The 26,561-nt window shown below is 44.1% G+C and overlaps 1 protein-coding gene across 4 annotated transcripts; it reads right to left on the reverse strand.

Moving 5' to 3' along the window:
* On the reverse strand, positions 1 to 25,334 carry TMEM196 (transmembrane protein 196). 4 transcript variants are annotated; one of them, XM_028751349.2, is made up of 6 exons: positions 24,016 to 25,334; positions 8,926 to 8,982; positions 5,920 to 6,174; positions 4,806 to 4,879; positions 2,676 to 2,757; positions 1 to 731 (listed from the first exon to the last, which is right to left on the reverse strand). In XM_028751349.2, exons 1-6 carry the CDS (start codon positions 24,172 to 24,174, stop codon positions 669 to 671), a joined length of 690 nt encoding a protein of 229 aa, XP_028607182.1. In that variant the 5' UTR covers positions 24,175 to 25,334; the 3' UTR covers positions 1 to 668. The 4 variants fall into 4 exon arrangements, with proteins under 4 accessions (XP_028607182.1, XP_028607183.1, XP_028607180.1 ...); XM_028751350.2 differs by having other exon boundaries at positions 24,028 to 25,333; XM_028751347.2 differs by having other exon boundaries at positions 24,010 to 25,331.
* Between the last annotated feature and the right edge of the window lie 1,227 nt (positions 25,335 to 26,561).

Raw genomic sequence — 26,561 nt, forward strand, 5'->3', positions numbered from 1 at the left:
CACTTTTAGGTTTCTTTTTATTTGACATCTTGTATGAACAAATTATGAAATATACCTCACAAATTGAAAATATTTACAGTTTCTTTACAGCAAGGCATTGTTCAGGTTTTGACTTATGGCATCCTTAAAGCATTCTGTCTTTCAAAACAAAGACATCCGTGTTGTTGCAGCATGCTCATAATTCATTCATTAGGCTCTGCGTAGGAAAGGCGAGCCTTTCAAGTCTCATTTCCATTCCTGCCATTGTGCAATCCATTGTTTAAACACTCTTCATTTTCACGTCTGCGGGTTGTTGTGTTTTAGTTTTAATTCCAGAAAATCGTCATAAGGCGAGCCCGAGTAAGAGTCTGAAAAATTCATTTTAAAATATGATCACAGCCATCCAAAAATCATTCAGACAAAAGAAGAAGAAAACATTAAGGACGTTATCACTACTGTGTATCGTCAAAATATGCAGTAAAATATCTTCAAATAACGGGAGAGAAAATCAAGACAAATCTCTGCAAGGAGATGCCACTGTGCTGTTGTTGTTTTCAGCTGTGAACTTATTGCAAATAAAAAGCCGCCATGTTTCCAAGTGTCTTCTCTCAAAAGTCGCTGCCATCTACATCTTTGCCTCTTAAAGAAAATCCTGAAAGTAGTTGTTCTTCTTGAAAACTGTAAACCATTCAGTAGGCTCTTCCATTATAAATTAGGTGTGGGCCTCCATTACACATGTTGTCTGTCATTTCCTGTAAGCATAAAATGGGGAGTTATGATTAAAGGCAATTTTTTTGTCAGCTTTGCATGTTGCTAATTAGCCAGTACAGATTTCAGCAACGTAAGGACTGAAGCTCACATCTGGCCTGTGCCAGATTTTCTTTCCTAGAATTTTTCCACCCAGAATGATCAGCCCATGGGTGCATTGCCACACAATGAGAGTATGGAGCTGCCAGACAATCTTTTCAAGGAGAGATTGGATGACACTGACTATTAGGAGTCAGCATGGTGTAGCGGTTAGAGTGTTGGACCATGACCTGGGAGACCAGGGTTCAAATCCCCACTTGGCTATGAAGCTCTAAAGGTGGCCTTAGGCTAGTTGCTCCCTCTCGGCATAACCTCCTCCCCACAGGGTAGTTGTGAAAGTAAAATGAGGAGAAGGAGAACTAAGTACACCACCTCAAGCTCCTTGGAGGGAAAAGTGGCATAGAAAAGTATAAATAAATGAACATTTAATGAGCCATCATTCTGATCTGTTTGTGAGATTAGAAGACATTGTGTCATCCCAACACTTGCGAGTGCATTTTCTCATCCCTTTGCTTATTAGGGGAAAGTTCTGATCTTTCGGAAATGAGGCTTGTTGTGTGAGGGCTCCAAATCAGCTTCAATTGCACCGCCTGAATTTCCTGGGGTATGATTGAATCCCACCCAAAAGAGTGACAGTCTGGATCTGGAAGCGCCCTTAGTCATGGGTGTGGAAAAGCCTTGGTAGTTTGCGGCCCACAGGCCTGAGGCTGCTTCCCCGGCTCATTGGTTAGGGGAGCTTAATGCTGTGTAACATGATGTAATGAAAAGTGATTGCATGAGAGAGCTAGGAAAAAACCTCCAGACATTCTTCAGCCACCAAATGGAAGGATTCTACGCACGGAAGCATAGCAAAAGCTTCTTCACCAACCTTACCCATTCCAGCACACAGGCAACAGGTTAAAATGAAGACATCCCCTGTACACCTGCAACTGATCTTGAAGCTTAGATACGACCCCAAATGCCCATGAATTCAGAAGACAGTACATTTCTGAATACCAGTTGCAAGAAACCATGGGGAGAAGAGTGCTGTTGCCCTCAGGTTCTGCTTGCGGTCTTCCTATAAACATCTAGTTGGCCACTGGATTCTGGACTAGACGGACCACTGGCTGGATCCAGCAGGCTCTTATGTTCTTAAGCTTGATGGCTTGGTTGTCACCCATCCCTCTATGTTTTATGACTTGTCTGGTATTTTCTTGTGTTAAGCATCTGCCTCACTGCCGCTTTAACTTAGCTTTCACTTTCTTTTCGTGGTGGCCCTCAAGCTCCAGTTCTTGTTAGGTCCTGATAGGTTTCTGTTTCTCAACAACTTATATTTCACATTGAGATGTGGACCTACTTTAGGGATATGGCTCATCTAGTTGTTTTACTCCAACTCCCATTATCCCTCACTATTGGCCATGGTGGCTGGGGCTGATGGGAGTTGGAGTCCAAGGTCATCTGGAAGGCCCTAGACTCCTTATCTCCTCACCCCTGGTCTACTGACTTCTTTCTCCTTCATTCCCAGTGCTGTTGGGAACTGCCTCCTGGTTATTTCAACTCTCCTTACAGCAACAGGACATCTGCCCTTCCTTCACCCTAGGCAGCAGATAGCATGAGACTGAAAAAGTGTCTTTGACAAGCGGTAGCAGCAGAAATAACAACAACAACAACAACAATTTATTATTTATACCCCACCCATCTGGCTGGGTTTCCCCAGTCACTCTGGGCAGCTTCCAGCTGAATATTAAAAACACAATACCGCATCAAACATTGAAAAAGTTCCCTAATGGTCGCCCTAAGCAGTTTCTTACAATAAATCTGTCTTGTCCTGATTTTATAATGCCCCATGGAAGAAATGGAACCTATGTTTGTATTATGGAAGAGATGACAATTGGGTCAAAATTTGATACCTTGGTCTCTGCTGGGATTTCCAGGAAGGGCGCCAGATAATGTCGGTTGAGGTGAGGATGTGGTGATGTAGATACCTGTCTGCTGGGAAACAGAGTGAGATGAGTAAACTTAACATCCCTTCAGCCATTAAGAAGCCAATGGATGTCACCAGTGAAAGCCAGTATCATCCAGTAAAACAAATATTGGAGGAGGGCTCAGGAGCTCCTCAGTCAACCAAGTCGCTGCGTTTGCTTAGGTTTCCCCATTTATAAAAAGGAAATTATGGAGCTTGCTTACATGATCAGAGATAACGGAGGGTGTATCAGTACTATTAGTACTATCACATTAAAACACAGGAGGAGGAGGAGGAGGAGGAGGAGGAAAGTCCCTGATTATACCCATTATAACTGGATTCTGTCTCAGATATAACTTTTCATAGTATAAACAAATCCAAACTTGTTGAAATAGTTGAAAGAGGAGAACAACTTAGGAGAGTTGTGAGGATGGATGGATAAAGGGCTGTTTTAGGCACTTCTCACATGGGAACTGCAACATCATTGTTTTGTATCCTTTGTGAGCTATGGGGGGGGGGTCTAAATTCTCAGTTCATTTGGGCTTCCAGTTCCGGTCTGCCTTAATGGAGGCAGCACCCACGACAGCGGGAGATCGTTGCCAAAGAAAAAACAAGGATGATTGAGGGTAATAATCCTTGCAAGTTCGCCCCAGGGACAGGGGGGAATGGGCTTCAGTCGCAGTTCATCTCAATACCTGGCTCTTGCCAGGATATTAGCTCCACCCCAAGCCATGATGGAGAACAGCAACAACCAGGAAAAGATAGACATAATAGTTTACAAGGACAGGAAGAAACATCACAGACAGAATAATTGCCACACACAGGAAGAGCAAGGAAATAGTTTGAATGTTTAACTGTAAATTTATAAATCATTTAATATGTCAATACAAATGGAAGTTGTTGATATAAGTTGTTGTATAAGGGATTGTTATTTTGACTGGAGTGTAACTGAAATTAATAAGACTTTGGAATGCAGAAATAAAGTAAATCATCAAACCATCAATTCTAGCACGCGGGGGGGGGGGACCTAAATTATATAATTTGGCATCTGAATAATTGGTATTAGTAATTGTATCATAATTTGGCATTGTTATAATGAGGCTATTATTGGATTATTGTAATTGAAAACTAATAAAAATTATTATAAGATATAAATTCTCAGTACATTCATTCAAAAATGCTTACATAAAGTTAGCTATTTGAATTTTGCTCCTGAAAGTCATTATGATTATAGATGGTCAGTTTTTTAAAGAAACTGCTTAACTCATGACACTAAGCTTACAACTGTGCAGTGCTTTGTGGGGGTTTTTCAGGGGGTACTCAAGCACCTCTTTCTGTTGTTAAAAAGTGTGGCACTTACTGTAACAATTTCATGGTGAGTACCGACACCTATTTTTCTAGAAAAAAAGCACCGCAACCGTGTCAATCTAAATCAGTAAAGTGCAATGCAAAAAAGTGTAAGTTTTTTTTGTTTTAAAAGATGATTTGGCTGTCTGTGACAAGGGTGTGTATTTTAAGTGCATACTGATTTGAAAAGGTGTAAGTCAGTCCACCGGTACATTCAACAAAATGCTTATTTGGATGCCTATAGGCAGGAAGACAGGAGTGCCTGGCATGCTCTGGTCCATGGGGTCACGAAGAGTCGGACACGACTAAACGACTAAACAACAACAACAATAAGGATCAATAAGTTAAATGAAGAACATACTTCCAACTCTAACATCTTACTGTGCAGTTTTCTGTGTCATGTTTCCTAGAAGTATTATAAGTGAATAAAGACTTCTGGGGGTGATTTCAAAACACCAACCAAGGACTCAGCAACATTAGTCAAAAAAGAGCGCTTTGAATGTGTTATAAACATACAACACAAGATAGTGCTGAAGACCAAAAAAACCTGCGATTTTCCATGTTTTCTTTCTTTTGTTTTAAAGATTTAATTTCTGACTTATTCATAGCATTTCCCCCCTGTGTGTAGATCCACCCCAAGTCTGATTATGCATTCCTGTAAGAAACTAAACTTGCTACAGAGTTATTAAAAACCAAACCAAGCATTGTAGCATTCTAGAATTTAGCATACCTTGAAGGTAACTCTGGTGTCGGGGGTACCACTGGGCAGCTGGGCAGGTCGGTTATTTCAATACCCCTCAATCTCTAATATAACAGTCACAAATGAGGCAGAGAAACAGGCAGCATGTCAGTATCAATATATAGAAAGTTGTACTTCCTGTACAGATGTACACAATCAGCAACTTCTGACAATATACTCTAGTGCTGGACTGTACCTCTTTAGAGTATAGTAGCAGATGACCAAGTGCATTCTCTTGCTAAGAATACCTTGTACATCCCCAGAAAGCCTGGCTCAAACCTCCCTGGTATGCAGGTTTTGTATGCTCTGGGAATATGTGTGGGAAATTCAGCCGTCTGATTCTTCCACCTGCTGTTTGAAGCAGACCAAACCAACAACACATCCATTGCATGGGGTTGCTGATTGTTCAGCTTGACCTCCAACATTGGGGTGGAGTTCACCTGTGGCCTCCAGTGTTGTTGGGATCCAAGCTACCATCATTCCCAGCTCCCAATGGTCAGAGATGATGTGAGTTGTCATTCAAAAGGACATCTGGAGGACCATGGGTTTTCCATCCCTGTCCCACATAGATTTAATCTTTGGACTCTCTCCATTTTACAAAGTACTAAGCAGGGAGAAACAATCAGGGCTTTTTCCCCCAGCCAAAAGTCGCCAAAACTCAGTTCCTGCACCTCTCAGGTGGGCACCATTGCCATTATAAGAGAATGAGGGAGGCGTTCATGGCGAGTTCCGGCACCTCTTTTTTCTAGGAAAATATCACTGGAAACAATATTTCCATGCAACGAGGTGTGTCTGTATATTCCCATTAATTAAGCAGGTTATTTGGGGAGTGCTAGACTTAGCGGCTCAGCATTTATCTATCTTATACAATGGAACAATGTAGATAATTGACGCATTTTGTTGAAATGGGTGTACTGCGGAGATACGGTATCCAAAAATAGCTTTCTATAACAGAACGAAGCGTGCACCAAACGGCAGTGTTTCATTTCCCAGTCCTTTGTAAAGCCGAAAATTGAATTCTTCCCCTTACTGCTGAATGAATATATTAGAACACAAGAGCCTTTCGGGAAGAAACGCAACGGTTTGGGAAGACTGCCCAACTTACCTTCTCGCCCATTTCGTGGGAGTGATGCAGCGAGTGCTCTCTTTCTGAAAACATTCTTCTCTGCTCGTAGCTGGCTAGCCGACAAGTCAGCCACGAGGACAGAGTGCAGCCACCGATGCCGATGCAAGCCAGGGACATGGAGGTGACATGCAGAGGATAGAGAGCTGAGGATTTCTTTGTCAGAGCCCGAAGGAACTGAAAATTTAATATTCCTCCAATTAGTCCACAGATACAGCAGGCTGAGAAAAGTATCATCTGGGAGGAGACAAGAAAGATCACGTTACCATGGACTTCTCGGCCAGAGAAGGCAATTGGAGTGCAGGGGGGGCTAAAAAGCAGAGTGACGGACTGATGGATATATAGCCACACGGCCCAAAACATTAAAATAAATAAATAAAACTCCCTTGGGCAGGTGATGACAAAGTATTTTGCAAACAATACTGTATTGGCCCGAACATAAGCCGCACACGAATATAAGCCGCAGCTTTAAAATTGGAGGGAGGGGGGAGAAAAGAAAAGAAAAATACCCGAATATAACTCGCTCCCTTCCTTGCTGCTCCTGGCTGCATACTGGGGGGAGAGAGCCATGCTGCATTGATGGTGGACTGTCCCCTTCCTCACTCTCGGGGGGGGGGGGGAAAGCTCCTGGTGCTGTTTGTCCCACACTCCTAGCTGCATACCGTAAGGTCGCAAATATAAGCTGCACGGTCAGAATCTGGGAGGAAAGTGTGGCTTATATTCGGGCCAATACGTTACAGTACCTCGGGTTACAGACACTTCAGGTTACAGATGCTTCAGGTTAAAGACTCCGCTAACCCAGAAATAGTACCTCCGGTTAAGAACTTTGCTTCAGGGTGAGAACAGGAATTGTGCAGTGGCGGTGCAGCGGGAGGCCCCATTAGCTAAAGTGGTACCCCAGGTTAAGAACGGTTTCAGGTTAAGAACGGACCTCCAGAACGAATTAAGTTCTTAACCCGAGGTACCACTGTATATGCAATGGGGATTCTTCAGCTGTGATGCCTGCATCACAGGGGGTTAGACCAGATGACCCTCTGGGCCTATTCCAAGTCTACAATTCAAAGAATCTAGAAGATAGATTTTCCAAAAACCAACCATAAATGATAAAAGACGGCCAAAAAGAATAAGAAAAAAACCTTCCTTGCCCAGAGACAGCATAAAGTGATGTACAGCCCAGATTCAAAACATAAATTTTAAAAGCCTGGGTGAATTAAATACAGCAACTCTTCACCAGCCTCCCAGTGAGCCTCTCTAGGCTGCTCCACAGCTGAGGTGCCACTACCAAAAAGGCCCTTTGCTTGATAGCCACCTGCTGCACTTCACGTGGTGGGGCACTCATAGCTATAGCAGGGCCTCTGAAGAAAATCAGGTAGGGACATGTGGGAGGAGGGGAGCTTTGGACCCCAGTTACAACAAGCATGTCAATGAACACATATATGAAAGGTGTAAGAAGTTCTACAGAACTTCTGACACCTGTGTGTACATTGTCTCAGTATGTGTAACAGGGGTTGCCATTCTTTTGGGGCCTGCGGCCACATCTGCAAACCATAGAAACCATTGTGGGCACCACGTACGCCACAACCAGGCAGATTGGACAACTTCTCATATTGGCTACCACAGAATGCTTCTTTCAAGTTTATTTTCAACAGAGGCCCTAAAAGTGTACACCTCAGAAATCAAAAGCCAAGCTAAAGAGGTGCCTAGGTAAGATTGTCCTTTGTTTTGCATCAGTGGGCTCTTTGCCATTATAAATTATAATATTAGATGACATCAGGGCATTTTTTCAGCTGGAACTTGCCGGAACTCAATCCCAACACCTCTCAGGTGTTGCCATTATAAGGGATTACATTGCCATTGTAACTCACTCTACATGGGGCTGCCCTTGAGACTGACCCAGAAACTCCAGCGGGTGCAGAATGCCGCGGTGAGACTCCTTATGGGGTCCTCGCCATGGGATCACATTCACCCGGTGCTATACCAGCTGCACTGGTTCCCGGTGGAGTATAGGATCAGGTTTAAGGTGATGGTTTTAACCTTTAAAGCCCTATACGGCCTAGGACCCTCGTACCTACTGGACCGCCTCTCCTGGTATGTCCCATGGAGGATCTTAAGGTCTTCAAATAAAAACATCTTGGAGAGCCCAGGCCACAGAGAAGTTAGGCTGGCCTCAACCAGAGCCAGGGCTTTTTCGGCTGTGGCCCCGATCTGGTGGAATGCTCTGCCACAAGAGACTAGGGCCCTGCGGGACTTGACATTTTTCTGAGATGGAGCTGTTCCGCCAGGCCTTTGGCCAAGGCACAGTCTGATCTCCTCTCTCCTTCTGTAATCCTCATAGAACTCTAGCCCAATGGTTGCCATTAATGTGATTCTGAATCGATTTTAGAATGTATTTTAATACATTCCCTCTCCTATGGGATTAGGCCAAGGGCAGCACAGACTGTGATTTTATATAAATTGTGCTATTTTTACTGTTGTTAGCCACTCTGAGCCCGGCTTTGGCCGGGGAGGGCGGGATATAAATAAATTTACTACTACTACTACTACTACTACTACTACTACTACTACTATTATTATTATTATTATTATTATTATTAACGAGAGAACAAGGCAAGTTCTGGCACCTCTTTTTCTAGAAAAATAGCACTGGATAACCTCATTCTTGCCAGAGAGCTGAAATGACAGCTTTCAAAGAGCTTTCCCACCTCCTCCTTCCATTCCTTCACCCATTTTTCCACCTCTTACACTCCTTCTCGCCCTCAGGGCTTCCCTCTCCTATGGGATTAGGCCAAGGGCAGCACAGAATTAAACTGAAACTTGCCGGTCGCTCGCCTCTGGCCCAGAGTAGGAAAGTACCTACCTTTCCCAAGGGCAGTTTCCACTGTCCTTTTGGAGATGGAGCATGGCGTCTTGCAGCAGTAAATAATTCAAGACACACGACAGTTTGCATTTCATCTATTGATACATAATACAAGTCATGCAAAAACTTACGACAAGTCCTGATTTTTTTTTGGCACACAGTATTCCACACGCTCCACAAAGCAGAAACTGTAACAACAAGAAGAACATATGTCATAACTGAAAGTCTAGAACAGCAGCGTCAACTCCGCCGTGCTGTAAAACAATGAAAACCGTAGCAGAATATTCATGTTTTTAAAGCTGTAGCTATATCTAGATGACAGGATTACTCTTTCGAAAAACAGTTTTCAGCCAAACCTCTTTGTATTTAGGAACAGCACAAACCAAATCCAAAATCCGCTGGGATGAGAGTTTGGATCTGGCAATCTTAGAGCCACATCAACATCCCATTGCAGCCATCTTAAAAGGGGAACTTCTGAGGAGTTGTGGGAAAGAGAAAGGGGAGTCTTACACTTATTCAAAACCATGTTCGGCTCCATCCTGTCATCTAGGGCCCAATCCTCAACACTTAGGCCCACACTCACCTGCAGACTCAGCCAGCAGCAGCCCCTTCCAGAGGCTCCCAGATGGAGCTTGGAATGAGTCAAACTATGCCAACCTGTTACACTGATATTCTATAGTTAGGATTGAGGGACGCGGGTGGCGCTGTGGGTAAAACCTCAGCGCCTAAGACTTGCCGATCGCAAGGTTGGCGGTTCGAATCCCCGCGGCGGGGTGCGCTCCCGTCGTTCGGTCCCAGCGCCTGCCAACCTAGCAGTTCGAAAGCACCGCCGGGTGCGAGTAGATAAATAGGGACCGCTTACCAGCGGGAAGGTAAACGGCATTTCCGTGTGCGGCTCTGGCTCGCCAGAGCAGCGATGTCACGCTGGCCACGTGACCTGGAAGTGTCTCCGGACAGCGCTGGCTCCCGGCCTATAGAGTGAGATGAGCACACAATCCTAGAGTCTGGCAAGACTGGCCCAAACGGGCAGGGGTACCTTTACCTTTACCTTTATAGTTAGGATTGCTCTGAAAGTCTGTTTCTAGGCCTGTTTGCAAGGTCAGCTACAGCCTGCCCTTTTGGCAGGTCATATCTATCCTTGAGTGCATGCAAAGTTATTCATATTTCCTATTAACCAGCTATTGAATGTTTCTCCTTTTGCAAAAAAATGTTTTACAGCCATCCTCTTACTTCTGGTCAAAATGGTAGGGCTATGGATTCTGCTTTTCCTTCTCAGTTCAGCCTTAAGAAATGACAACCAGTGGCAATAATGGTCATGAACCCAATTATACTTAATGTGGAAAAGTCAGCCAAATGCTACAAGTCAAACATCTTCATGCACAGAAAATTTCAAACAGTGAATTTCAATAAATGAATCTGGTGTATTAAGTGCAGAAACTGAAGCACAAAGTCTAAAACTGGGAATTTAGATTTAAGCACATTATCCTGGGAATAAGCATCATTGAACATACTTCAATGGACTTCCAAGAATAGCTACATGAATCGCACTGCATGTCCAACTTGTTTCTTATTCTCAACAGAGAAATCGTAGAAACCCAAATTTAACCCCTCCTCCAGTTTACCACCATACAGTGCTTACACATGAAAACACTGTTTCACATTAACATTCAATTATTATTATTATTTTAAAATCTAGGGAAATTCAACACATTCCACCTCATCCTCCTGAAAAAGTTCAATTCTGTTTCAAATATCACCAGACCTAAATGCTGTCAGAGTGGTCTGTGGTCTGTAAATATTAATGGTTGGAAAACCAAGATGAACCCAGTGTGCTTGGTTATACCTAAGCCCAACACTGTGTAAGATGTCACACATGCATGGATACTAGTTGGTGTCACCACGTCTGAGTAGTTCTCTGGGCCCAGCAACCCACAATGCAGCAGTGGTACTTGCAACATGGCAAATTATTCTGTAGTGAAGTGAGGTTCACCACACTGACTCTCTTGTTATGTCCCCCTCAAGCTTGGAAGCACTTCTGCTCTCTGGTGGTAGATCACTTGATGGAATGCAATCATTGATACATAGACACATCACAATTAGCTTTTCCGGTAGACATAGTCTAACCTCGGTGTAAGCTTTGTGTAGCTTAATTGAGCTGAATTCTCAATAAACAGGATGCCTGGAGGATTCCTTAGGTGATCAGTAATTTGGAACCACCTGTACCCTAGACTAACTACCTTGTGACATAGGAAGAATCTCCACCTATAGCAGTGAGGTTACAGGCACGATAATACAGGAGAGCAGCAGCAAGACTCAGCCTGCCAATATCCTATAAAAAGGTCAGGGGTGTGCAATGACTTAAAGTGTAGCATAGGCAGGAAAGGAAAAGTAGGTGAACCAGGGATGAAGAATCTGGGGCCCTCCAGATATTGTTGGATTACACCATCCCTGTATTGATCATACAGGCTGCAACTGATGGATGGAAAATGGAGTCCTAGACTCCCCTAGTCACCCTTTTCTTCTCCAAACTTGGTTCTCACCTGCCAGCTTTCTTCCATGTTACTTTCAATCACAGAGCCCTACAAGGTGCAAAGGGGGGTGTTCAGCTCTCTCCTGGTGCATTTTAAAACTCTTTCTCCATTCATTCATTCATTCATTCATTCATTCATTCATTCTCTCTCCCTCTCCCTCTACTCTCTCTCTCTCTCTCTCTCTCTCTCTCTCTCTCTCTCTCTTTTACACACACACACACACACACACACACACACACACACAGCTAATCCATGCTTCCTCTTGTCCTGCCCCTTTCCCCCTGGGGAAAACCACTCTTTAGTGCTCAATTGGAACAAACAGTAATTCAGGTTTTATCCGAACTGACATTTGCTCCTATTTAGAGTGAAAATGGGTTTTCCCTAGGGGGAAAGGAGCAGGGCAAGGGAGAAACCACTTGGACCCATGTGTAGAAAGTGTGGGTCAAGTGGAAAATTGCTCACTCATTGTTTTTTTTCTAGGCAGATTTTCTGACACACATCATGTTTGGCCTGAAGCAACCACTTTTATCAAGTATGATTCTCATCCTCTGCCCAGATTGTTTTAACTTAACTTCAGTCCACATCCTCAGTCTGCATAGAAAGCAGGTTAGCAAGACATGTCACAATCTGCATAAACTCTAATTATGAATAAACTGTCATTGGATATTACTGGAGGCAAAAAAAATAAAATAAACAGTTGCATAAAGTTACTTGGGGAGGCCATTCAGGCCGAAATGTGCATTAATCCAATAAGTTCCTGATGTAGTTTGGAAATGAATTGCCTTTGTTCTGATCCACTTGAGCTTCTTAAACCAAAACGAAAAGACTGCCATAAATCCCCTTACAGGCAATTTCTTTCCTAGTGACTAAAATATATTCAGCCTGCAACGCGGGAAGTGCTTGGAAGATCTATTGAATGCTATGATTTGGCTGTCTGCAGATTCTTTGCTGGCAGAAAAAATGGGTCTGGAGCAGAGAGGTGAGGAACCGAGGCAAGGAGCTGAGACCCGGGTCTCTCCTTTCATAAACTGTGGGTGACACTCTCCGTAACTTAGGAAGCAGACCCTGAGACAGTAATAGGCTGGTTGAAAGCTAAAAAAAAAAAATTGAAGATCATTGTACATAAGACAGAGGCGCTGTCAACCTATGATTTAGGGAATGCTGTTGAGTCAATCTTTGTTATGGGGCTGCACTGTCCCTTAAGAAAGAGGTGCAAAGCTTGGGGGAAGCATTTATATCAGGTTTGTGGAAGCCCAGATGTTGTTCAACTGTGTATCATCCCTGGCTATGAACCATGCTTGCTGGGGCTGATGGGAGTTGCAGTTCAGCAACATCTGGGGGGCCAAAGCTTTCCTACACCTGGTTTAGACCCTGTGCTACTGCTGCTTGTAGTGCCTTCCATAAGTTTGCCCAGCATGTCAGCCATATCCCTTCTTGGGGAGATGATCTCTGGCCACAGTTAAAACATACTCTGGTTACATCCAAGTTAGGTTGCTGCAAAGCACTGGTGTGGACCTTCCAGGCCACAGGCCTGATTATGCCTTTCAGGTCTTGGAGACTGGTCACCAGGCTATTTGGGGGGAATCTTAGAATCCTAAAATTGTAGAGTTGGAAGCGACCTGAGGATCATCTAGTCCAACCCCCTGCAAAGCAGGAATATGCAGCCTTCCCACATGGAGATTGAACCTGCAACCTTGATGTTATCAGCACCATGCTCGAACCAACTGAGTTAAGCTATTTTGTGGAGCAGCATGTAAAAAACAAATATATAAATGAATCAGGGAGGTGAATCAAGGCACCCATGAATGAAGATCATGGAAGTGGGGGTGGGGGGATGTTCAGCCCTGCATCCCCACACCACCCATGATTCGCAAGATTCTGGCTGTGGGATTCAGGTATGTGAGGACAGGCAGAGGAAAAAGAAAATGTGTTATGAGGATCAAAGGGAGATGGTCTCCTTCAACCTTTTTGTAGTACTAGGAAGTTTGCTTGCCCAATGCCAAAGCTGTTGCAGCAGCTCTTTTCTGAGATGTCCCATTGCCTCTGCTCTTGGCTTCTGGCCACTCTGAAGCAGCAGCATTGGAAAGACAGAAAGCTTTAGAAACTCACCCCTCTTCCCATACTCCCAAAAGTGACTGAAGTCCTGGGGAAGAAAAATGCATAGCATGTAGATATTGATTTCCCCATGTAAAAACCATGGTATCTATCCAGAGGAAGGTAACATACCCTCCAACATTTCTCCAATGAAAATAGGAAGTAATAATACTAATACTAATTTAATTACTTATATCCCACTCATCCAACTGGGTTGCCCCAGCCACTCTGGGATGCTTCCAACATATATAAAAAACATAATAAAACATCTAACACTTTTTAAAATAAAACATAAAAAGCTTCCCTATACAGGGCTGCCTTCAGGTGTCTTCTAAAGGTTGTATAGTTACTTATCTCCTTGGCTCAGGGGTCTCATAACTCCACCCCCTCCAATATTTCTCCAGTGAAAAACAGCAATCTCCTAAGGAAAAGGGGGACATTCTGGAATCAAATCAGAAACTGGGGTGGCTTCTGTAAATCCAGGACTGTCCCTGGAAAAGAGGGGCGCTTGGAGGTTTCTGAGCTAATTGCTTCTAAGTTCTATTGAAATCAGTGACTTAGATCAGTTGTGACTAAGGTGCCCTTATTCACAGCTGCCGCAGCCTTTGGGCTGCTTTTCTCTGAAGCAAATCCATGCAGCTGGGGCTGTGACTATACAGAATCCCAATCACCAGATGGGATTGTGTCACACAAAAAAGGGGCTACCACACATCTGTGTCTCTTGTCTGAAGAGCACCTAAAATACCACTGATTTCATTCAATGAAATTAGGTGCAGCTAGTTTCTCTGTAAAGGAGCTTAACTGGGTTTACTGTAGGCAGACCGAGAGGTGACTAAACCAGAGAGAAGATTCAGAGAATGAATAATCATTGGATCAGTTTTGGCATTTGAATGCCACTCATTTGTTACTCATTTTAGAAGTGAGTCATCAGGGTTTTCTATATGAGTGAAATAAATGCTTAACTGTCAATAAGTTAGCAGGTTTGCTTTGTGTGTGTGCTTGCTATTACATAAAGCTTCTTCCTTAATATTCACACACACAAGTTAGACTTTGGAGAGAGATGGGGAGGGGGGAATGGTGCAGCCCGAATGATTAGAATCTCCACGCTGATCCATGTGGCGGTTCCCGAACCATCTGCGGGCTGGATCCAGAAGGCAGTTGGGCTAGATCCAGCCCCCAGGCCTTAGTTTGCCGACCCATGATCTAAGAGAACAGGTCGCAGGTTAGCAGAGAAAGTTGGCAAAGAGGAAGACTATGTCCAGCTTTTACCTTCAGGTACTCTCTCAGGTGTGGGACATGGGTGGCGCTGTGGGTTAAACCACAGAGCCTAGGACTTGCCAATCAGAAGGTCACAGTTTGAATCCCCGTGACGGGGTGAGCTCCTGTTGCTCGGTCCCAGCTCCTGCCAACCTAGCAGTTCGAAAGCACGTCAAAGTGCAAGTAGATAAATAGGTACCACTCTGGCGGGAAGGTAAACGGCATTTCCATGCGTTGCTCTGGTTCGCCAGAAGCGGCTTAGTCATGCTGGCCACATGACCCGGAAGCTGTACTACGGCTCCCTCGGCCAATAAAGCGAGATGAGCGCCGCAACCCCAGAGTCGGTCATGACTGGACCTAGTGGTCAGGGGTCCCTTTACCTCTACCTTACTCTCTCAGGCACTGTTTGGTAGCTTGGATGGTTTTGCAAGAGAACTAGACAAAGAGTGACCGGTCTAGCAGTGGTTATTAATTTAGCAGAACCTAATAACTCATGAAAGCTATTGTACTTTAATGTTATTATAGTAAGCTGCTCAGAGAATGCTGTTATCAGATGACATAATAATGCCATTAACATTGTTCTCTTTCCCTCCCCGCCTCTCCCTCTAGCTACCTTTCTCCCCATGTGCCTGTGCGGCCGAGCATCAGTTCACACAACCACTAATACAGCAGTCCAAAACCCTTGTTGCCTCACTTGTGGGGAGGGAGGTTGGATTCACCCACCCAACAGCCTCCCACCAGCTCCTGCCTGAGGCATGAGACACCTTCCCCTTCTGCTAGCACAGGCAGGGGGGAGTGCCACTGGTGAGACCCCCCCCACTGGAAATAGCCATCCACAACATGGGCCATTCCAAGGATAGGGAAGGACAGAGCCACCCCAGGACCCAATGGATCCTGAGCCAACCCTCTGCTGTTGGGTGATGGCTTCAGGCCCAGTCTAAGCCCAGTCACCATATCTTCTCCAGGCAAACTACCTGTCCCCCTTCTGTTCTGACCACCAGTTAGGATTTCTCCTCTAGCGCAAGACCAGATGTTTCCACCACTTCCCTGCAATGGGCTCATATGAGGCCTTTGCTCATGGGTCTAGCTCAGTTTCTCAGTTTTCTCTTCTTAAATTGGTTTCTCCACATTTCTGCAGCAATTTGAGATTTTCAAAAAATCATCCCGAAAATTCACCAGCATTTTAGTACAGATTTCTCTGAATAAACACCTCTGTGTGCCGTTTTGACCCATGCACGCACTTTTGCAAACAATTTATCCTAAGACAATGCACATTATGTGCCGTTTTCACAAATGTATCTGTTTTTATGCACCATTTCCCCTAGCATACGCAATGTTGTAAACATCGTTTGGCTGGGGAACTGCCCTGCAAAATCAGAGAAGAGAACATTGCAAAAGATCACTGGGTTTCAGTTCTCAGGCAATTTCAGAACATATGCATTTGATAGCTTTATCTTCAAATGCAAACCGGATTAATTTTCTCCCGCATCTCTGGTTCGGATTGTAGTTGGTGCACTGAAGCGAAAGCAGATAAGAGTAGTGGTGAGCCCAGCTGCAATATGAATGGGTAGATGGCTGCAGGTGGGGCTTTGACATCCATGCCATGAATGTGCTGTACAGTAAGCTGGGGAGGGGAGGGGGATGAGGTGTCCATGTGCTGAGCAGTATGTGAAAGAGACAAGGTTATTTTGTTTCTTACTTGTTGAATATTATTGTGTACATTTTTATTTTTATTTTTTTGGAATATGTTAAATTTAAATCAATTTTCTTTACTTTGAACCAGGGTTGTGGGGCCTCAGTTCCAGTGCCTTTTTTTAAAGATACCATGAAGTGCAGTAGTGGTAAATTGTGAGGCCATGTCAGTGTGGTACAGTGGTTATTGTGCTAGACTAGGACCAGTGGGACCAGGGTTCAAATCCCTACTCAGCCATGAAGCTCACCGGACCAGTTAACCACTCTCAGCCTAGCCTACCTCATAGAGCTGTTGTGCAGATAAAATGGGGAGGAAGAGAACCTTGAGCTCCTTGGAGAAAAGGTGGGCATATATATAATAAATACAGGGAATAAGTTCAAGTGCTTTTCATGACAACCCCAATAGCTACACATCTTCTGAGATTAATTCTCAAAAAATGATTCATTCTGAAAATGATTTTTTTGAGCAGTGCAGACACTACAGCTTCAATATCAAACTAAATTCTCTCTCTCTCTCTCTCTCTCTCTCTCTCTCTCTCACACACACACACACACACACACACACTTTTTTGCTTATTATCCAGCCTGATGGACAGTTCTGACTCAAATGATTGCGAGCTATTTTGCAGCATTTTGGTTACCATAACAAAGTGACTTGGGAGTTTTTCAAAAAATAAAGTGGCATATTCATGCTAATACGACCCACCTCTATGTCTGCCTCACCTACTTAGTGAGTTTCTCTCTTTGAGAACAGCTTCTTTAACAACTGGTACAACAGTTGTGACCTTTCCTGGACTGGGAGAGCTTGATCACACTAATTCAAGACTGTGTTAGTGCAATGCAGTCCAGTATATAGAGCTTCCTTTGAGTTTGGCCCAGAAACTGCAATCAGTGCAGAATACTGCAGCATGATTTCTGACGGGAACGAGACCCTGTCAGCATATTACACCCCTGCCCAGAGATCTGCACAGCTGCTGATTTCTTACCGAGCCAAATTCAAGGTGCTATTGGTATTATGGCATATAAGCTATTATACAGTATGGTCATATCTAAAGCTCTCAACAGCTTGGGACCAGTTTACTTGAAGGATAGCCTTACCCCATATGTGTCCACTTGATTACTTTGATCTGTGGAAGCGGCACTTTTACAAGTATCACATGATGTATGTTTCACATCTACAAGGAATTGATCCCTCACTGTGGCAGCACCTACTCTCTGAAAGTCCCTGCCCATTAATGTTAGGTAAGAGCCTTCACTGTATTGTTTTCAGCACCTGCTACAAAATAATCAAAAATCAAACCTACCCATACATGTATTTTCAATATTTGCTTATGTATTAAAGTTACATTCTGCCTTTCCTCCCAAAGGAGCCCAGGGCAGCACATAATTTTGTTATGTGGTTTTACATTAAACCCACAACTTATGTGGACTTAGCTTGTGCACATTGAGCTTTACACACATGGGGATTTTATTTTATTTTTTAAAGGGGGTGGAAAGGGGATAGCTTTTGGGGGGAAATAACTTTGGCAATCCTGCCCATCACTGAACCCAATGCATTTTGACTATACACAATTTTGGTTTTAGTCATGATTTAGTATGAACATAATCCCGCATAGCCTGCGAGCTTCCTGCATTATGTATATTTCTTTTAAAACTTCTGATTTTATTTTTGTTTGGATACCTTGCTTTTAACATTTGATTTGATTAGAATTGTTCAACGAACCTTTTATATTGTTTTATGTAAACCGCTTAGAGGCTTTTTTTGTTGATGAAGCAGGATATTAAATCTCATTAATTGATTGATTAATGAAATGGCTGGCATGAAGAGGATTGGCCAATCATACCCCCTGGAGGGGGGCTCCAGGAAATGACTTCATCATCCTTGCTGTGTGATAAATGGTGGTGCTTCCTCCCTGGCCTGCTACGCCATGGTGTCAGGGCTCAGCCCACAATCAGAGGAAGTGAAGAAGAGAGCAAGTGAGCGAGTGGGTGGGTGTCTCTCTTGTTAATGAACAGAGTGACTTCCAAGCACCACAGGGAACCACTGCCAGCAGCCCTCTCAAACATCTGAAATGAGAAGAAAGGCCTGTCTAGATCCTAGACAGTTTTTAGCCTGGGCACTTCTTGTTTGAGAAATCAAAACACTGAATCGCTATGGCACTTTTGAAGTTAGTAGCTAGCGCATGCACTACCACTGATGTGACTTACATAATTCAGGATTATTGTTTTTTAAAAAAGCAGATTTATTCTTCCTTTTTGGTGGATGCATGCTTGCATGCCTTCCTCTGTGTGTAGAGGCGATTTGTATGCATGCTGTCACTCTCTTCGCAGTGTATGCCTGTGTGCTCAACACGCTCGTGCAATTGGTTCTGCCGTTTCTATGGAGAACCAGCTCATTCCGTGTGAGTAGTAGATTTTTTAAAAAGTCAAATCTAGCAGCAATTCTATTCACCTCAAAGGACTAATTACACCTCACGTTGTATGACTATGACAAGTAATACAAGTGGAAAGGCATCCAGCATACAGCGGCTGGATTCAAAGAGTTTTTGTATTTCAGTCTTTTATCCACTTGTATAACTGAGAGGACAGACATATCTTCATCTATATCACAAGCAAGATAAGGGTCTCCACACAGATGAGATTAACTGAGTGATTGATTTTAGGTTGTTGCCATATAACTAGACTCTTCTTCCAATATCTGTTGCCTTAACTGAAACTGATTTCTTATAGAGTGAGAACCATGCCAAATTGCAACTCCAGAAAAATTAGGTCGACAGAAGCAGAAGATCCATAATATATTTTACTACATATTTTACTGTATTTCTTTTCCTTTCATTTCTCTCTTCTCGGATATATTAACCTTTCTGCTCTTGAGCTTGGAAAACTCATTAGCTCTCACATTTGTAATTAGTGTAACCATTCTGTTCTAAGGTCCCTTATTGGAGTAGAGCTCTATATTTTGACAGTGCACAGAAATTCCTTTTAATAGACATGAACAGAGCAATCCCACACATGTTTGTTTAGAAGTAAGTCCCACTGTGGTCAATGGAGCTTGCTCCCATATGTTTGCATAAGATGACTCTTTCGTCTTGTTTCCAAAATACTTTGGGTTCAGAAGTCCCAGGTTCGCTTAAAAGAGCTGGTAGAAGAGCTGGCAAGATATTCACCCAAGTCCTTAGCGTCAAGACCATACTGAACTAGATTTAGTATGAGACAGCTTCATATCTTTCTAAGTGTGGGCTACTCTCATCCAAGCAAAGCCATGAATTTTTAGCGTCTTTGGACCATCCTTGGTACCAAGGATCTTCCAGGTCTAATATCCCTATCATGAATACAGAGATGAGCACTAGACAGCCTCTAAGTGGACCTTTGGCCCTCCAGATGTTGTTGGTCTGCAGTTCCCATAACCATTGAACATTCTGGTTGAAGCTGATGGGGGTTGGGAGTCTAACAATATCTGGAGAGTCACAGGTCCCCCCAGTCCTATATGGTATGACTGAAGCGGCTCCCATTAAATATCAAATAATATCTGGTTTTCTTTCTTTTAAAATAATGTTTTTCATGGTTGCAGCTGGAGAGTCTTTGGATTATGTACCAAAGTAAGCAAGACCCTACAATTCTTATATGGCTTTTCTTCCCCAAGATTTCTAAATCAATTTAATGATGCCAACATTTTTTAGTGTTCTTGCTCCAACCCAGATGTCTTGGGTATTCAGGAAGTGTAATAGGCTTTGTCTACCACATCTTTTGATATTACTTGTAAGTAAGATATAGCCAATTTCCACAAGAATATGCCCAATACCTCAAAGTCTGCATCTCACAGTATGTTTCCAACTGGCCTTGAACAAGTTTCCACTCATACATGACCCTTATCATTATGAAGGCAATTAGCACTGACTATATGAGCAGTTCCATTGATCTTGGTGGGTCTGCTACTGACCATGAACCAATTTTTTTATCCATGAAGGCAGTCAGCAATAAAACTATCTTGTGCATCAGAACTCTGCACAAATGTGACCTTAATTTCAATAATGGACTTGCTTATGCAAAAAATACTGCTGTGGACTGGAGTCCACACATTGCAACTATGGCTATACTGCATACCATTGTTGTCAATATAAATTGGTTTACAGCAATGAGAAGGTATAAACACCAAAGTTATGGAATCCTAAAGTTATGAAACACCCTCCCTAAGGAAGTCTGTCTGGTCCCATTTCTGCTCACCTTGTGAAAATATATTTATTACAGTTGGCTTTTGAGATACTTTTTAACTGTATCTGAATTACAGGGTAACAATGTTGGGGTAATTTTTTTAAACCTTTACTGGCGGTGATGGTGCATTCAACTGCTATTCTCTGCTTTATAAATGTTTAGCCACTTTGAGTGTTCTTTTAAAATAGAAAAGGTGGCTAAAGGTGCCTGGCAGTAAACAAATAAAAGCAAATATATCATTTGGCAGCTTAATAGGATATTGTGGTTGGTGAGACAATATGTGTAATAGAGATGTGCATGATTTCAATCTACACAAAGCAGGATATTCTGAGCTAAGGTTTCCATAGTAACCTTCCCTTTAGCCACTTATGTGTGAAACTGGGCTCCCATTCTAGTTGCAGCTATTTGGAGACAGAAGTGGGTCAAAGGCCTTTAATTAAATTTCCATGTTATGTTATTTTTAGGAAGAGTGCATAAAAATCAGCTTTCCTCTAATGGGTGGGCTCTTCAGAAGTTTGAAGCAATTCATCCCACCCTACCTGACCCTCTGATACCTGAAATTATTGCAATTAAAACAAAACCATTCAGTTTCAAGCCTAATTCTGCAGTTACAAGCATGCTTACTTGGACATGAATCTCAATGAATTCAATATGGCTTTCTTCGGAGCAAATATGTCTAAGATGAGATTGTTAGACCAACCACAGAGCACATTTACAGAACAGACACAGTGGTCTCAGAAAGCTTGCTGCGCCATTGATAGGGTTACAACCTGGCCAGTATCATATGGGGAAGCTGACTATATGAATTAGCTCTCTCAGAAGCCATTGAGTAGGGTACACCTAACTGCATCAACCAGCTCATACCCCTTGCAGTTCTTGAAAAAGGCAGAGATCTCACCCTTGCGGGAAAACAATGACAGTTTAGCAAAGGTAAGCTTGAAACCAAATACTTGAGGATGCAGTCACAAAACCATACAGCATGGCACATTTTTAAGTTAGGCATCCACCCAGAACCCAGGCTTGTGGAAATGTCCCATACGTCCTGTATGTTGTGTACCCTGCTATGTGTGTACTATCCACGTGGAACAAGGTAGCTGCAAATTAATATGGCTGGATGACTCCATCATGAGTTTTAACCATGTTCTAGATCAGGCTGTTCATATATGATTTTTTTTTAAGGTGTACTCATATTGGTATGCACAGAGGCAACTAGCAAGGAAGCCCAGAAATAGATTAAAAATATGCAAGATCCTTACCCAATAAAACTTTGTAATAGTAGAACATTTCCAGGCTCACACTGAGGCAGGAAACCCACTAGGCTAATATGAATATGCACCTAATTATCTAATTGTCTATCAGTATTAGTATTTTTTATCCACAGCTGCTTCTTCAGCTGAGCACTGCCATTCAAAGGTTTAATGATTACTCCTAGTCTGACAAAAGCCATAGGGTTGAATCCAACCCAAGTTTGTTGGAACTTAAGTCCCATTGATTTCATTGGGATCTAAGTGCAAGTAATTTGGGTGGGATCCAGCCTGCTCTTCAGAAAGCTATACCTCCCCACACACATGCCCACTATTATACTCGGGCCACCTGAAAGTGTGAAATTGTGATTCCCAGCTCTTACCACAATCTATAAGTGCTTCTTCTGTGGCTCAGCAGCTTAATTAATGTGCTGCTGTTACTTTCCAAGAAACATGTACTAATATGTAGGTAAATGTACTAACTAGACATTTCAACACAGGAATGTGCAGCTATTTTGTCTAAAATCAGAGGAAATGGTCACCTTGTGCATCGTTTTCCCCCACTTCGTTTCTCTTTAAGTTTTAAAGTTCTTATTCAGTTAAAATTATGAATCCTAATACAGGTCACATTTGCTTTCCTTTCTAATGATTTAAACAGAACCAGTGAGGAAATGTACCTTGTATGCTATGCTTTTTATACAAATGCAAGTGAAATCATCGGTCAGCATACCCCACTGTAACCTAACTAATTTCAGCTGAAAACTCCACTGCTACTCCATGATGGCTGCATTGATGATTATTACCATGCACCACAATGTTAGCCATGCTGGGCATAACATTGAAAGTTACACTTACTTAAGTCCTATCCCACTCAGTTGGATTTAATAATATAACTGAGATTTAAAATTCAATTCATCTGAATGGGAATTAAACCTGCTTAGTTTTGTTTGGGTTGCACCAAATTCCATTTAAATTAATAGGACTGGTTTCCAAAGATTATGTTTAGGAGAAGGGTGCCTAAAGCTGAGCTCTGAAGCACATTGGATGCCAGTCTCATGAATTGCAATAGAAAACAGTACAATGTACTTTCATTCAACAAATAGTTACAATGGATGGAAGAAGAAGAAGAAGAAGAAGAAGAAGAAGAAGAAGAAGAAGAAGAAGAAGAAGAAGAGGACACCCTCTATTGAAGCTGAGGTGTCAATCTTTGTTTTACTGATATTTAAAGTGATGGTGGTGGTAAGTGATTTCAACCAAACAACATATGATGTCAAAATGAATTGTGAATATGCTTGAATGTTGACCGACTTTGTCCACATTTTCAGTTCCTGGTAAAATCCTGACTAAAAGATGCAGTTGCTCTATCCTGATCACAATAAAATGATGTAATTCTGCAAGAATATGCTTCCTTTTCATCCTTTCAGAAATATGCAGTCTAAGGCATGTCCTTGGCACATTTGGAAATACCTTTTCTGTCTTTGGACTACCACCTGGTCCTTTGCACAATGGTGCAACTAGATAATTTTAGGCATAAGCATCTGGTAGGGGGGGTACTGGCTTAAGGTGGCAATGTGCATTACTTTGCTTACTTCCAAAGTGTTAAGCCACCCCTGTTCCATTTGGGAGTCTTCTGCTTATTCTGCTGTATGGGGTCCTGGACTTCTGCCTGCCCACCCAGCCCCCTTATACCAAGTCAGACCATTGGTCCATCTAGCTCAATATTATCTGCTCTGACCTGGGGCTTCAGGTAGGAGTTTTCCCAGCCCTCCCTAGAGACACTTGGGAGCTGCATGCATGATGAACACTCTGCCACTGAGCTATGATCCTTCCTCCATAGCTTTGCATGGAGCAGGGCAGCTGGAAGAGTTTTACACCCCACTGTAGATTTTTCCATGGCCAAAAGCATGGCCCAGTGTTCCGCAGGTATAAATCTTATGAAGGCTGCGGTGGGGTGTGAGATTTTATGCTAGAGGGTTCAAATAAAGTTCAGGTTATATTGTCCTAAAATAGGTTGGGAAGGGGAGGGGAGGGAAGAAAGGAAGCATTCTATACACATGGATCATGCAGATATCAAGAGTGCACTGAGCATGCAAGCTAGAGAAAGGGCCGTATGGAAAATTAGCACCCGCTGAGCACAACATCATCACCATCAAGAGTTAAAGAGAGAGTGAAATGGCTAACGTACACACACCCCGCTCCATACCGGAGAAGAGTCTCCCAGCTGAGGCGCACGCTCGGAAAGAGCCAGGCTGAAGCTGACCGCCCCCACGGCCACGCTGGAGACCCCCAGCCCTATCTCCAGCACGGAGAGCACCAGGAGGCCTCCGATGATCTGACTGCTGGTGCACATCCTCGCTCGGTCATCGTTCCTACCAAATCAGCTCCGAAAGCGACGCATTCGCCTTCTCCAAGGGGAAGGGAAGAGGGAGGAGAAGGGCTCTCCCCTCCGCGGCAAACTTTTGTCCTCTTCTTCAGCAGCAGCGGGCAGGCATATAGCCACAGCGGTGAAGGCCGGGTGGCCTCGAGTCTGGGCGTGCTTCTCTCTCCAAGCCGGGCCGGAGATCCTAAATCTGGGCGCGCCTCCAGTTGATGGGTCGGGGAGGTGGATTTCTCGCGCTGCTCGGTGCTGGGAGTCGATGAAGCCTGGAGCGGATAAAGCGCCGCTGCCGCCACGCAGAGCCCGAAGGAAGCTTCAGCGGGGAGCTGTCCGAGGTGCTGATTCCTCCTTCCCCAAACCTCCCCGACGCGCGCTCTCCAGACGCTTCCTGATCACGCGACTCTCCTCAGCGGTGGCATCGATCTTGTTCTCCTTTGGGGTGTCTGTCTCTGCCTTGCTCTCTCTTTCTGCGGACGCTGTATAATAAGAGTCTGGATATCCTTGAGGCTGGCGAAGGCAGATTAAATTCAGCACCACGCTCCTCTCTTCTCGCGCTCAGCTGGTGTCTTCTCCAGAAAAGAGAGAGGGGGGAAAGCGACCTTGTCTGAGCGCCTCCTTCGCTCTCATTGGAATGACCTCGCTAAGAGTTGGCTGGAGGGAGGAGACGCCGAAGGGGGAAGCCCAGCCCTAGCAAGAATTATGCATGAGCCTGGACGCGGCAAGTTCACAGCAGCCCCGACACAAGCGCTCACGCCCAGCGCTTTGAACCAACCCCAGCGACGACGACGCTGGTGTAATTCTTTATAATCTATGGGGTGCAAAACTGCAGGTCTCTTTGGTGCATTGTGTGAGGGAAGAGCAGTGGTGGAGTCAGGTAATTTTTGACACAGCCGCCCAACCCACCCCAGACCTATCTTACTGGTGTTCCTCCTCTATAGATGGTAATCTGGTGGGTTCCCCCCACCCCTGCTTATGTTCAAATGCAGTAAGCAAGCCCTGCTGGTTTTGCCCACCCACACTGAGTGGGACCCCAGGCTTCTGCCCCAAAGTCCTGCCCTGACAGTACCATTGTACAAGAATGAGTGAGATAATGCAATATTTTCCCCATACCTCCATCCCAGAAAAGACTGGTCTTTTTGAATATATGAAATATTGGGAAATTGTTGGAGTTATGTAACATCTCTTCTTCTAGTTTCAACATTCACAGTTATCAATAAATACACATCAATAGTGACATATATAACCTGCTTCTCCCATTCTGATTCTAAAGCTATTAAAAATAAAACAATTGAAATATTTAAGTGGGACCACTTCCAGGTGGAATGATTTACATAGCATATAGCAGGGTAAGGGTAACCCTTGGCTCAGTGGTAGGGCATTGATCTCATGTGTGATGGTCTCAGGTTCAATCCTTGGCCTCTCTAGATAGAGTTGGCCGGCACGGCCCCCCTTCATCCGGTGGGAGGCTGTGAGTATGGCGAGGCCTTCTGCGAGGCAGTGCAGTGGCCTTCCAGGCCTCCCGTAGCCGGAGCAGCCCCCCTTCATCCAGCGGAAAGATCAGGGCCATGAGGACGGCACGGCTTTCTGCTAGGTCATGCAGTGACCTTCAAGGTCTCCTGTGGCCGGCACTGCCCCCAACATTTGGCGGAAGGATCGGGGCCGCGAGTATGGCTAGGCCTTCCGCGAGGCATTGCAGCGGCCTTCCGGGCCTCCAGTAGCCGGAGCAGCCCCCCTTCATCCAGCGGAAGGATCGGGGCCATGAGGACGGCATAGCTTTCTGCTAGGCAATGTGATGGCCTTCAAGGTCTCCTGTGGCTGGCGCTGCCCCCTTCATCCGGCGGGAGGATCGGGGCTGCAAGGATGGAGTGGCCTTCTGCTAGGCCGCGTGGTGGCCTTCCAGGCCTCCCGTAGCCAGCATGACCCCCTCTTCTCACAGTGGCCAATCGCATGCCTATGGGAAACCTGCAGGTAGGAATGGAGCACAGGTACACTCCCCCCCCCCCTTGGTTTCCAGCAACTGGTATTCAGAAGCACGGCTGCCTCAAACTGGAGGCAGAGCATAGTCATCATAGCTTGTAGCCTTTGATATCCCTGATCATAGCTGCAAGTGGTGTCATTGGCTAAGACTCCATGCCCAAGTTCTCCCCAGGAAGTCAGGATTCAACTTTTCTGCAATGTGCCTCACGGATTGTGCGGGATATTGCTGCCTCCTATATTTGAAGGCGTGCCAGTAAGTAAAATGACTTGCAAGTATTCCAGCTTGCTGATTGAACGGGTACATTTGTCCTTCATTGTTCCACTGTTGTTCTATATAGCTTATGTACTGAAAACACATGATGAACACAGAAGGAACAAAGAAG

The sequence above is a fragment of the Podarcis muralis genome, chromosome 12 (genome assembly GCF_964188315.1).
Source record: "Podarcis muralis chromosome 12, rPodMur119.hap1.1, whole genome shotgun sequence".
NCBI lineage: Eukaryota > Metazoa > Chordata > Lepidosauria > Squamata > Lacertidae > Podarcis > Podarcis muralis.

Bases quoted from the DNA above. Each gene is read 5' to 3' on its own strand.
- TMEM196 (XM_028751347.2), bottom strand. From the start codon at position 24,174: ATGTGCACCAGCAGTCAGATCATCGGAGGCCTCCTGGTGCTCTCCGTG. The intron at 8,983-24,009 runs GTACGTTAGCCA...TTGTTGTTACAG, and splicing joins CGGTATGGAGCGGGGTGTGT to TTTCTGCTTTGTGGAGCGTG. The intron at 6,175-8,925 runs GTAAGTTTTTGC...GTCTCCTCCCAG, and splicing joins AAAAAAAATCAGGACTTGTC to ATGATACTTTTCTCAGCCTG.